The following is a 13879-nucleotide window of genomic DNA, read 5'->3' on the forward strand; positions in this document are numbered from 1 at the left end:
CAGAACACTCCACAGCTAATTACAGCTTATGCATGCACTACAAATAACTGTTCATACTATATGCAAGACATAGCACCTGTAGATATAGCTGGGTAAAAAGGAAGGCTAAAAGCCCAATGAAGGAAGGGTGACTGACCATCAATGAAAAATAAAAATTTTAGCATGTACTACACCCTTCAAGGGAATAAAACCTATTTTACACTAATTTTTTCTGTGTTTCCTATAAATAATTATAATTAGTTCAGTATAAGTTGACTTGTCTAACCACAGTAATGATATTTCTAAAAAAAGAACCCTTATGTTTCAGCATTTTTAAAATCTGCTTACCAACACTTTTCAGCTTCTCTTCAAGCAGTTTTAAAGTCTGCTGAATCGATGCTCCATCAGCTGGTGCTACATCTACGCACAACATCCCTAATAAGCCATCCAACTGCTGAGACAACTAAAGCAGAGGGACACCAAAGAGATAACCCTGATGTAATCAGCATCTAAAGTGTTTAATGATTAATGAGGTTTATATCTAATGAGGTTATCACAATTACACTTGAAAAAAGACTATGCTGTTAAAAGACAAGGACGAATAATTAGAATACATGTTATCTGAAAAGACAGAAAACAGATGCATGCACCAGGAAGACAAAGATTTATATCCAGGTCAGCAGAATGTAAAAAAGTACTGAAACTACCATTTCAATCTACGTTATAAAGCATAAACAGAGAAACAGTCCAGATGAAATATATCTACTAGGTTGGAAGACTATTTTGACAAAAAAGGCTTAGCATGCAAAATGACTTAAAAATGAAAATTTTTTTAAAAATCAAAGACTTTTATCATCTCCCCACGAGAAAATTATTTTATTCCAGAAAAATAATTAGGAGACATGCAAACCTGCAAAAATCATGTGCAGATAAGTGTTTAGATCATTTGAAGAACAGAAAAGCAATGAGAGTAGACACTTACATCTTGGGCAACACCGTGAAATTCAAGAGCAGCTTGCAAGAGATTTTGTCTAAATTCCAGCTGACTGGCCTGTCGATAGCAAACATCACTAAGTTGTTGCTGCAATGACTTCAGTTCCACAAGGTCTTCCTCATCCCCAGCATTTAGGAGTGCTGCAATTTGCTGATTAAGTTCCACATATACTGCAAACCATTCCTGTAACAGACATGTTGTAAATTAAGGATCAAATCAGCTCCCGAAGAACTACATTATATTTTATCATTTCTCCAGATAGACTCAGTAACATATATGATAATCTTCTTAGGCAAAATTATTAAAGTGAGGATAAGAAGTCCCAACCCCCGGAACTCACTCCTGTCAAGGTCATTATCTATCCTATATCCTCATTCCAGTCATCTAAACATTTCCTTTCCTTTTTCACTCTACCTGAAACCTTTCCACCCTTAGAGTGTATGCTGTCAGACAACATCCTTCCAACCTTTCCCATTACACACCCACATCCAGAGAGTTTGGCAAAGGTCATGGTCCCCCTCTCTGGGCCAGCCTTCCCACAGACTCCCACCGTAACGCATCCACCCGGCACTCTTAACTCTGTCCCTATTCCCTCCTTACTTCCAACCATCCTGCCCCCACACCACCTCAACTATCTATTCCAACAGATACACATTCTTGTCATAATCATATACTACTATACAGTTCCCCAATCTTAACTTCAGAATGTCATTCTCTAACCACCAGCTACTGACTCTCCCATTCATACCATTTAGGACACTCAATCCTACAACCCATGAGACTGCCCGATCCAGTGACCTGCTTGTTTTAAGGTCCAGCACTAAAGACTCCCATGTCCTCACTTCTGCCTTGGTCAAGCTATAACCACTTCCCAGAGGATAATCCATGCTCATGCCCCGCTCTCTTCTTTCCATCCAATCCACCTGTCAAGACCTCAGACCTGGTTTCTCTACCTACTGTATACCTACACCAGGGTAGCAACATGGCTAGATAATAGCAACTATGCAAATAGCTATCTTTTTAAAGTTATAGTATATATAAATATATATACTCTATATATCTATACAAAAATATATAAAGTATATATAAGTAACCTCAAATAGGCCTTTAGCAAGCCTACATTTCTCTAGTGGGTTTATTTTCCCATTCTCTTGATTATTAGGTTTCTTCACTCCTTAAATCTCCAACTTTCTTTCTCTCTCTCTCTTCATTCTCAGCCAAAAATCTAACTTCTTAATTCACTAGGAAGCAAACAGAAGAGAACTCTCTCATCTTCTCACCGACACATCTATGACCATCCCTCTTTTCTGCAGCCCTGTGCTTTGCTCTCCCTATTAAAATAGTGGATGAGGGATCCCTGGGTGGCGCAGCGGTTTGGCGCCTGCCTTTGGCCCAGAGCGCGATCCTGGAGACCCGGGATCGAATCCCACGTCGGGCTCCCGGTGCATGGAGCCTGCTTCTCCCTCCGCCTGTGTCTCTGCCTCTCTCTCTGTGACTATCATAAATAAATAAAAATAAAATAAAAAATAAAAAAAATAAAAAATAAAAATAAAATAAAATAGTGGATGAACTGTCCCTGCTTCTAAGGCGGTCACTTCACTTCACTCTCTCTGTCCTCTGTTCCTACATGAGGCTTTGCTCTTGCACTTATCTTCTCTCTCCCATCAATTCATTCTTTTCAACTGGATTATTTCTACCAATATACAAATAAGTTGCAGTATCTTACATTAAAAAACAAGAATACACTTAAGATGTGTACTTCATATATATACATACATACATATATATATGTTGCTGTATATAAATTAAACTTCAATTAAAAAAAGAAACTCAAGACCAAGACCATCTAATACTCGCTCTATCTTCTCATTTCCCAACCCCTCTTAAATCCATTCTAATCAGGATTTTTGTCCTTCCTGCTCTTACCAAATTCTCATTTTTTATCTTACTTGGGGCTCTCAGCTGAGTTTCACAAAGGTGACCACTTTCTCTTAAGAATCCCTTTTTCTCTTCTTTTCTCAGACACAACAGCTCCTCAGCTAGCCCTTCTGCTTCTTGCCCTCTAAATTTAGAGATGACCTGGGGTTCAGTTTTCCAAAAGTTCTTTTCTTCTAAATCAATATTCTTTGGGTTTGGGTGAGTTCATCTAGTCCCATACCTTTACATAACACTTATATGCTGATAATTCCCACATTAATATCCTCACCTTGTCCCCTCTCCTGAACCCGACAGTGATACCCAACCTGCATTTGGATATTAGACATCTAAAATTTAACCTGCCCTCCAGAGCTACTAATTCTGTAGCCTCCCAACCTGCTTCTCTCCCAGTCTTCCCAATTGTAAGAATAGCTAAGGCCAAACACCTGATTCCTCCAAGAGCAAGTCTTGCTGGCTCAACCTCAGGATCCTGACAACTTCTCATTACAACTGCTGCCTCCATTCTATTAGTCTCCTGTCTTCCTATTTCGTTGTTTGGCCCTACTCCTTATTCTCCATATGGTAGCCAGTGATCTTTTAAAAACATAAATCAGTTCTCTGCCCAAAAACCCCTCCAATGATTTCACATAACATTTAAATAAATGTCAAGTTCCCTGTTGTGGGCTTAACAGACATTTTGGCCTGACTCCCTCAGAAACACAGTTTTGTGTGACTCCTTGCCTTGCTCACTGCACTACAACACAGGCAACATACCTGCTAGTCCTTTACCATGGCGACTAAGTTTCTGCCTACAGCGGTTTTACTTCTGTGTCCTCAATCTGAACTGCCTTTTGCTTGAATTCCTCCTTCCTATCATTTCAAGGTTTCTGACTGATGTGATCTCCTCAGAGATGCCTTTCCTAAAAGCCTTGCCTCACCTGCTCCCCATTCCCTTTTTCCCAATATGAAGTTCCATTTTATAAGCTAGTGCTACATACCCAAGAGTCTAGAACATCACGTGAATTTAGAATGTGCTCAATTAATATGCACTGAATGAACATATAAAACACTGTATATTAGACACTGTAGATTAGCTGACATTAAATTAAGCAGGTAACAGGTACTGCTCTAAAGGTGGTCTACTTTTGTGCCCTGTACCTAAAACTTGGGTTTCTCTAATTTGTCATACTGTTTTATTGCTTGAACTACTATGAAATCTTTGAATATTATTATATAGATAATGAAGTCAGATGTAGCAAAAAGAATAATGGGTTTGAAAGATGGACTCAAGGTCGGTCTTTGCTCCTTACAAAGGGTATGATCTTCATTAAGTCACTTATCTCTCAGAACCAGTTTCTTTCTTTATAGCAAAGATTTTTCAACTGGGGGTTATTTTGCTTCATAGAGAACATTTTGCAATATCCAAAGACATTTTTGGCTGTCACAACTGAGAGGGTGCAATGCTAATGCATTTAGTGGGGAGAGGCCAGTGATGCAGCTAAATTATCCTATAATGCAAAGGACAGCCCCTACAACAAAGATCTACCTGGCCCAAAGTGTCAACAGAACCAAGGTTGAAAACCCTGTTCTATACAACAGTGATAATATTATCTGTCTTACCTATCTTATCGGTTATTATATAAATTTAATCACATAATACTGTGTGTAAAATACTTTTGAAACCACATAGTGATCATAAAAATTAATGGAGGTGGATTTAAAGCAGAAAATACTACTTGAGAAAAATATCATAGTGGTGTTCTAAAACATAAAGGCATCCGGGCACTTGGGTGGCTCAGTTGATTAAGCATCTGCCTTCAGCTCAGATCATTTGCATGGGGCTCCTTGCTCAGCAGGAAGCCTTGCTTTTCCCTCTCCCTGCCACCCACCCCCCCCCACCTTTTGCTCTAATAAATAAAATCTTTAAAGATAAAAAATAAATAAAATAGAAAGGGATCCCCCCAGTCTTCTCTATAGTACTTGTAAATTTAGCTAATGCTCTAAACAGATCCAATTCTTTGAAGAAGTAACAGTAATGATTCAGAAAAAAAGAGTAAACTAAAGATTAACATCCTGGGATCCTGGGTTAGTATGTCTTAAGAGTGAGAACTATCTATGTCATATTACCAAGGGTGCTTACTAAAAATACATAAGCTTCACCCCTGACCTATTAAATCAGTCTGTGGGCATATGGCTCTGCCAACAGTCAGTTTAACAATCACTTCAGGTGACACCTCCTTAGGACCACTAAGGTTTAAGGACAATCATACTGGAGTTGATTTTTTTCCTAGTCTGAACTTGTAAAATAAAGGCCAATGTAACCAGAACAAGGATGCAAACAATTTAAGAACTAATATCTTTCTTGAAATTAGCACCTGAAATTAAAGAAGCTCACATTAGGAACTGACGTCATCCTAAAGAAATAATCAGTTTCACTGGGATGTAAGGGAAAAAAAATCTGGTGTGCACAGACTCTTTTTCCTCTCTCTCCCCCTCTCTCTCTTTTCAAGTTAATCACATGTTTCTTCCCAGGAAATAGGAGAATATAAAATATAGAACCTTAGGTGGACAGGCTGCATTCAGTTCAGTTTGGGCATCCTCTGGCCTACCTTTTGTGGACATTTAACTGCACAGGAAAAAAAAAATCAATTCCAAGATATGTAATTTAGATTTAGATGGTTGGTAAGAAATGAGCTTGAATGCTCATATATTAGGACAGAGGTAGTCATCAGGATTGACACTGGAATCATGGGGGAGTTGGTGGTAATGCACAGCTGGTGAAATAATGGCTATTTATGTTTACACCAAGAAATAGGAATCCCAGTCTAGGAGGAAAGAAACACTGCCAGCTCACTTAAGACTAATATGTTCGGGAGAGATGAGTGTTTGCTCTTGATGTGTATCTGTTTTGCTGCTTACTATTAGGCACGACACAACAGTGTTCTCTTTGAAGACCAAAAGTCAGTGTTGTGAGATGGGAGATACAAACAGAATGCCACAGCTTCAGAAATTTATACTTCTGCACATTCCTATGAGGTGCTTTTCCTAACAACCACCTACCTCAAACAAAAAGATAAAATATGATTATCAAACGAAAACAATTTAAAATGTATTTTAAATTACGATAATCATTTTCTTATACCTTAATATTTTTTGTTGTGCTTAACCTCATATTAAAAAAATAAACTTCCTATTGACATTTCTTGAAAAAGAACTACATATTAGTATGATTTTCATTTTCTGTATATTAATACTAAATAAATTCTAATAAATTTAGATTTATTTTAGCTTTATAAATTATGCTTTTATGAAGAATCTAAAATGCAATATTTGACAGTGATTTAATAAAAATGGTATGTTAATTTCTACCCTTATTAAGCAATCAATATGCTAGAAATTTGTCCTAATACATTAAGACCTGAAGAATTCCAATATATGCTTTAAAGTGTTGGCTCTTATTTACAAAGAGAAGAAGAAAGCTTTTAATAAAATATTAGAACATTATAAGCTAATATACTTATCCTGCATCAAACCACCTATTCTCAAGGTGACAGCGTAGTGCCACCTATTGGTTAAAACAATGCAATTCTCATTTGTAAACCTAGAACGAAAAATTTCAAACTATTCAAAAGTGGAAAGAACAGTATAATGAACTCCATGTGCCATCCATCTTCAGTAACTATCAACTCGTGGCCAATCCTGTTTCTTCTATACTCTCACCCAATTTGTGCCACCTCCCAATATTGACACTGAATATCATACATCATTAGAGAAATGAGACTCATAGTAAGTCATCAATGTTTCTTTTCTTTGAGCACCATTCTTTGAACGTAAACATCAATATATGTGCGTGTGTCCTTAAGTATTAAGAGTACAGGAATGAAAAAAAATGGAACTATCTTAAGCATATCCATGAAAATTTAGTAGCTTTCTCTGAGAGTGAGCTAGTAAAGCAAGTAAGACACAGAGAGAGACACAGAAAGGGGGAGAGAAAGAGAAATAGAGAGGAAAAAGAATTTCATGACTATAAAGAGATAGATGTTTCAACCTAGCCCAACTACCCATTGATCGAAAAGTGTACTCCCCAGTTTGTTCATGTATAAAAATAAGATGATGGCTTTAGAAGAAATCTAGAAGATCCTTTCCAATTCAAAAAGTTCTGACATTTTAAATTGATTTCACAATAGAAGTAAATTTAAACACGCGGAGCTATCCATAAGCTAGTTGTTTCTTTAAACTGATTTTCAAACTTTATAAATAAAAATACAAAACAAAAACCTAAACATAATCTCTATATATACCATTTGTAACTTCTTCCATACTATATCCAATATAAAATGTGCTTTTCGATTTCTTTTATGAACTTCTTTACAACAGGTATACAATCCAACTTCTAAGTATAATTATTCCTTTTGACATCTTTAAAAATAACAAAATATAAATAAACCCCACCTTTGGGACCCTCATGTGTCATATACCTTTACCGAACGGACTTCGGAGGGTACTTTCATAACTAATTCCTCTAGATGAAGTCTAGAATGTTCCACAGCAAATACTGTTTTTAAGAACCAAAAAGGGGGACAAATTATAGGATATAGTTATACTATAGTGACATGCTCCAGAATAATCCACAGGATTTAAATAAGCCAAAGTCAATATAAAAAATATCAATAGAATTAAGTTATTTAAGAAGTACCAAGAGGGGTGCCTGGGTGGCTCAGCCAAGCTTTGACTCTTGATTTCAGCTCAGGTCACAATCTCAGGGTGGCAAGATGGAGCCCTGCTTGCAGCCCCATGCTAGGCATGGAGCCTGCTTAAGATTCTTTCTCCCTCTACCTTCCTCCTTCCCTCTCCCTCCCCAGCAATCAATCAATTTCTTACAAGTACTAATCAGACAAGACAATATATACACTATCTTATATAATTCCAATTCCAAATCTTGTGATACCTCTTCTATATTATATCAGCTAGATTACAGTGCATATTTTTATCTGCCAATATTGCAGATTACTAAAGCTAATTTGGAAATATTATAAAGAAAACAATATAAGGAACTAAACAGAATGATAAATATTAAATAGGAAAATAGTAATGTTAGATATTGTTAAATATATCTTTAGTAAAAAAACAAATGATACTTGGTCAACAATTCAAATTTATTCCTGAGAAAAGTATATTCAACATTTATTTTTAATGTCATTTAGTTAAAATATACATTTGTTAATACTATCCAACTTTTAATTACCACTTCAACTAGGGAAGTTGAAAAGGAAAGAAAAAAATTAGATGTTCAGATAATCCATTAATCTCATCTGGGCAGAGTTTAAAGTTACAATTAATCAATTTTTTTTTAAGTTCTCTATTATTGTGCATTTAGATCCTAGTGATCAGGATGCATGTTATAGTCATCCCTGAATACATGATCTTTTTTTCCCAATTAACACATTAATCCAATCAGTGTCTTCTGATCACTTGGATTTGGTTTTCTTGGAGGGGAAGACTGGCTTCTTTTATTACTTATTTAAAGGAAAGGTATTCTATTCTTCATATTATATGCAAGGTTAAATGCTGTGTGTATGCATGTAAACTCATCAATTTTTTAAGACATAATTTTAAGAGGTAGAAATTAATGAATTTCAAGTTTATTTTTCCACTTTTCTAGTCAACTTATTTAAATTACTACAAGAAATTATATGACTTGGGGGAGAAAAGGGGTAAACTAATTGATCCACAAAGTGGATGATCACTTTCTAAATAATGAAGAGCTTAACATATATCAATTCTCTCTATACACAAGTTAAACTCTCTTGAACAATTATCTATTATCTGCCTATACTAATTCTATTCTAATTTTAGAACTGTGATTTAACATCCCCTTCAGTTACAAACAGAAGCCCTTAAATGCACAAAGGATGGAAAGTTTTCCTGCACCCTCTGCACTCACACTCCACCAGTTGTGATTAATGCAACAAATGTGGAATTACTTACTCTCAGGCATAAATTGTACCATACATTCCCTAATAAAGCAGGGACGTCCGAGGTCTTCCTCTGAGGATTTAAGGATCATAATTTCTGTCTCAGAACAACAGACAATGGTTCTGTTTTTGTACTATCACTCTTTATTCTGTCATTGTAATTTGTAAAATTTCACATGAATTTTTTTTCTATAAAAATATATAATTAAACTGTATTGGAACCAAAAGCAAAACAAAACATACAAACTAAGTGGTCAAATATACTTTATGGCCTCTAAATATTAAATGTACTATCTTTGTATCTCTATAAAAAAGTTTATAGCAACTGGACCCTTAGTACCACACACGCTACTAAGAAGTAGCGTGTAGTAACAGCACAGTAGTATGCACAGTATGCACAGTAGTAACAGCACTGAAACTTGCAGAGGAAAAGCACTCACACTGTGCTGGCTCTCAATTTCTTCGTGTTTCTGCTGTAGGGCCTGGGAGGCCCGGATGGAATCTCCAATCCCCCACTGGGCTCGAAGTTGTTCTGATCCAGGCCCCTCAAGCCAGTTCACAACCTATAAATCAAAGTTGAGACAATATCTTAAAATAATCAAAAGCTTTTCAAACATTCCATTTTTTTCCTCCCAAAGCTCTTCAGCTATTTTTAAATTCTTTAAATTCCATTGTAAAGGCAGTAAATGATTCTTTTAGAACTATGTGGCTATAATCTGACTTTTGTGAAACCAAAATTTGAAAGAAGGTACACTGTAGCACCTTAGGCTTTCAACTCTCTGATCATCTGCCAGGCTAAAAGAAATATGGAATGTTCCCATAAAAGAGGATTAAAAATTAACTTATGATGATAAGAAAATAAGAGAACTATAGGATTTTGAGTCGGAATGGACATTAGAAATGACATTGGTCAAATTTCTTATCTAACACTTAAGGAAATTGAATTTCAGAGATTAACTGACTTGCCCAAGGTAATATAATCCATTATTAAAAACCCAGAACTAAAAGCCATGTATCCAGACTCATAGCCAAATGTTCTTCTCAAAGTACTGATAAAACTGAATGAATTAAGTAAATTAATAATACGAAGTTAAAATGTTATTTTTTGTCACTCTGAAAATGACAAACTGCAGAATTATACTACTGCATTACCCTTCTATGGGTCTTAGGATGAACTAAACATGCAGACCCACAGACCATCTGAAGTCCCACTGGCACCACTCAGTAGGATATAAAGTAAGGAACTACAGTTTGCCAGAGCAGCATCAGGCATTTTTCTTCTGCTAAGTCCCTAAAGCAGTCTAACAGCTCAGGTGTGGCAATGAATCTATATGGGACAGATTTGAGGGACACTCTGGCATCAAAACCCCACAGCCCACACTGCTCGTGCACACTATAAAAGTTCTCAATTCAAGGATGCTCAAAGTTGTGCCTTCCATCAAATATTAATAGTTCTCCCACTCTTGATCCAGAGTAATTTTTACTATAAAAGCAATAGTTAACATTCCAAGTTTTAGAGGTTACAGAACTAGACAGTTACGCAAAGATCAAAGTCTCATGCAGGAAGAGTTCTGTTAAACTCTTTACCCATAAACATACACATACACACGTACACGCACACACACACGCTCTTACTACATGGACACAGTGAAGTAATTTTTTTTTTTAAGATTTTATTTATTTATTCATGAGAGACACAGAGAGAGAGAGTCAGAGAGACAGAGAGAGAGAGAGGCAGAGACACAGGCAGAGGGAGAAGCAGGCTCCATGCAGGGAGCCCGACGTGAGACTCGATCCCGAGTCTCCAGAATCACATCCCGGGCCGAAGGTGGCACTAAACTGCCGAGCCACCCAGGCTGCCCCACAGTGAAGTAATTTTAACAGAAAAAATACTATCAAGTTTTACCTGTTACTAAATTAAAATAAGAAATTCAATAGCAGATGCACGGTTATGCCCTAAATGTAAACTTAGGATAGTTCCTAAGAAGTGAATGAGGGTGTCTCCATAGCATAATATTACAGACCCAGGGGATAGACAGGCTTATCTTAGAACTTTATAACAAAGTATTACAGATATACTGCATTCATCAATGTTTTACAGTTTTCAGAGTATAGGTCTTTTACCTCTTTGGTTAAGTTTATTCCTAGGTATTTTGTTTCTGGTGCAACTGTAAATGGAATTGTAGTCTTAATTTCACTTTATGCTTCGTCATTATTGTGTATAGGAATACGACAGATTTCTGTAGGCTGATTTTGTATCCTGCAACTTTACTGAATTCATTTAACAGTTCTAGTAGTTTTTCAGGGGAATCCTTAGGGTTTTCTACAGATAGAGTATCATGTTATCTGCAAATACTGAGAATTTTACTTCTTCCTTAACTCGGATGCCTTTCATTTCTTTTTCCTGACAAAGTACAACATTCATTTATGATAAAAATCCTCAACGAAGTAATGAGAAAGGCCACATATAAAAAAACCTACAACCAACATTATACTCAGTGGAAAAACTGAGAGATTTTCCCTTAAGGTCAGGAACCAGACAAGGATGTGACTCTGAATACTTTTATTCAACATAGTACTGGTAGTTTTAGCCAACATAGTTTTGGTGTTGTACTTTGTCAAATGCTTTCTCTGTATCTACTGAAATGATCATATAGTTTTTATCCTTTCTCTTATTGATGTGTCCACTCTTTATAGTTTGTCTCACATCTGCATTTTTACAGCAAGATCCCTGAGTTTCTTAAGGAAGTCCCTTACTGTTTTATTCAACATTTTTTCAAATGGAAATAAAAATGGGGCTCCTGGGTGGTTCAGTAGGTTAAGTGTCTGGCTTGGTCTCAGGTTGTGATCTCAGGGTCCTGGGAGCAAGCCCCATGTTGGGAATCCCTGCTCAGTAGGGAGCCTACTTCTCCCTCTCCCTGTGCCCCTCCCCCTACTCGTGCTCACGCGCGCTCTAATAAAATCTTTGAAAAAAATGAAAAAAATGGAAATAAAACTGTAAATTTTAAAGAAGCTTATGTAAACATTTGAAACCATTTTCCATTTCTTTTTTGTTTTTTTTTTAAGATTTTATTTATTCATTATAGACAGAGAGAGAGAAAGAGGCAGAGACACAGGTAGAGGGAGAAGCAGGCTCCATGCAGGGAGCCTGATGTGGGGCTCGATCCCGGGACTCCAGGATACTTAACCAACTGTGCCAACCAGGCATCCTAGCTTTTAAGTATTTTAAACAAGATAATTACTTCACTAGAAATACCTAATTCTAAAACTAACAGTGGAATGAAAGCACCTCAAAAGTGTTTAAGTAATTAATCATGTGTTATATGTTACTTTTTAAAACCTAAAATATTATTTAAACATTTAAGCTTTGATTTTAGAATATTCTACAAACAAAATAAGCAGGTTAATGTAAATCATGATACCTGGGGAAAAACAACTCATTAGCATTGAACTTTCAAAGAGTCATAAATTTAAAAGTAAATTTTCAATAAAGTGAAGACATACTCTTGGTGAAAAAAAATCAGTTTCATAGTCAAGTACACATATAGTTAATGCATGCTGAAAGTAAGTTTCCTTAAATGTGCAATATCAGTAATGTAGACACAGTAAATGTATGACTATTTCTAATAAAAATGATGCAAACTGAGGTTGATGCCCCAGTAAGCAAGTCTATTTAAATGCATTAATGATGGTAGTTTGCCAAACTAGGCTATAAAACTTCATTTTAATCAGGACATCTTGCTCAATCTGAATGTTAACTTACTGCAAAAGCAGTTTCATGCCCAATCCATACCAATGTGACCCGCTCAAAGGTTACATTTATATGCAAAGTATAACCTTGGAGATGCGCTCTTAAAATCTACCATGAAAATATTTGCAGAGGCCAAAAATGCATGATGTAACTATACAACATTCTTTGTATTAGAAATTAGCCAGGCTAATTTCTAAAGACTTATGAAAGTATATCTGGAAGAATGTGGGGTCAAACCAGGCAGAAGAACATGCTAAGCAAATGTCAAGCACTTGACCTGAAGAAAGAATTGGGGAAGCAAGGAGCATAGCCTTGAGCTGTATACTTATGCAACTCAGAGTGTATCCTGTTTTGCATCTATATGATTCCTTTCTACAAAGAAAAGCACATGGATGATTCTAGAAATAACATTTGCAATGCTGGTCGTAATTACTGCCAGAGTAAATAATAACAACACGATTTTTCAGTCAAGTGGCATCCTCTCCTACCTAGAAGCACATGAAAATCTAATTTTTAAATGCAGCAGCAGCAGCAACAGCAGCATAGAGAACCTCTACATACCACATGAACTCTATCGCCATTGATTTAAAACTGTGGGGAATAAATTATAATTTTAATGGTTATTACTTATCATATAGTTTATCTATTAGAGCTATTGATTTTTTTTTTTTTTTTTTTTTTTTTTTTAAGATTTGTTTGAGGAAAAGAGAAAAATGCCAGCAGGGGGAGAGGAAAAGGGAGAATCTTCAAGCAGAATCCTTGCTGAGCACTAAGATCATAATCTGAGCCAAAATCAAGAGTCAGATGCTCAATGAACTGAGTTACCCAGGTACCCCTGATTTCTCTTTTATTATGGTTTCAGTGATAAGACAGTAAAAAAGAAACCTGGAAAAATTCAGTTTTTACTAATTTACTATATAAGCCACGATAATCAACTTTATGATTATCTTTACATAAACAAAAATTTTTTTCATTTGCCCCAAATTTGCAAGACTGAAGACAGTGCGGTTTATGCTCTGTGGATGCTAACATGATCAATACACATTACTAAATAGCTAAATTTAAGTAATCATTCTAGTAAGGGAAATAGATCTATGCCTAAAATGAGACCTGTGGAAAAGAGAGAGCAAGAACCATTACAGGATGATTAATGTTCTAACACTCAAAGACAATGAATTATAATAAGGATCACCTGTTCTTTTTATTAAATTTTTTTCTAAAGATTTTATTTATTTGAAAGAAAGCATGCATGAGGGAGAACAA

General features: G+C 36.0%; 1 protein-coding gene across 2 annotated transcripts in view; it reads right to left on the reverse strand.

Moving 5' to 3' along the window:
- The window catches only part of SESTD1 (SEC14 and spectrin domain containing 1), a 136674-nt gene that overhangs the window by 25179 nt on the left and 97616 nt on the right, over positions 1–13879 (reverse strand). For both annotated transcript variants that reach the window (XM_041721963.1, XM_041721964.1), the window contains exons 10-12: positions 9306–9428; positions 962–1156; positions 328–442 (exon numbers count right to left, since the gene is read on the reverse strand). In XM_041721963.1, coding sequence (XP_041577897.1) covers positions 328–442; positions 962–1156; positions 9306–9428 — 433 coding nt within the window. The remainder of the gene's footprint in view (positions 1–327; positions 443–961; positions 1157–9305; positions 9429–13879) is intronic.

The sequence above is a fragment of the Vulpes lagopus genome, chromosome 11 (assembly GCF_018345385.1).
Source record: "Vulpes lagopus strain Blue_001 chromosome 11, ASM1834538v1, whole genome shotgun sequence".
Taxonomy (NCBI): domain Eukaryota; kingdom Metazoa; phylum Chordata; class Mammalia; order Carnivora; family Canidae; genus Vulpes; species Vulpes lagopus.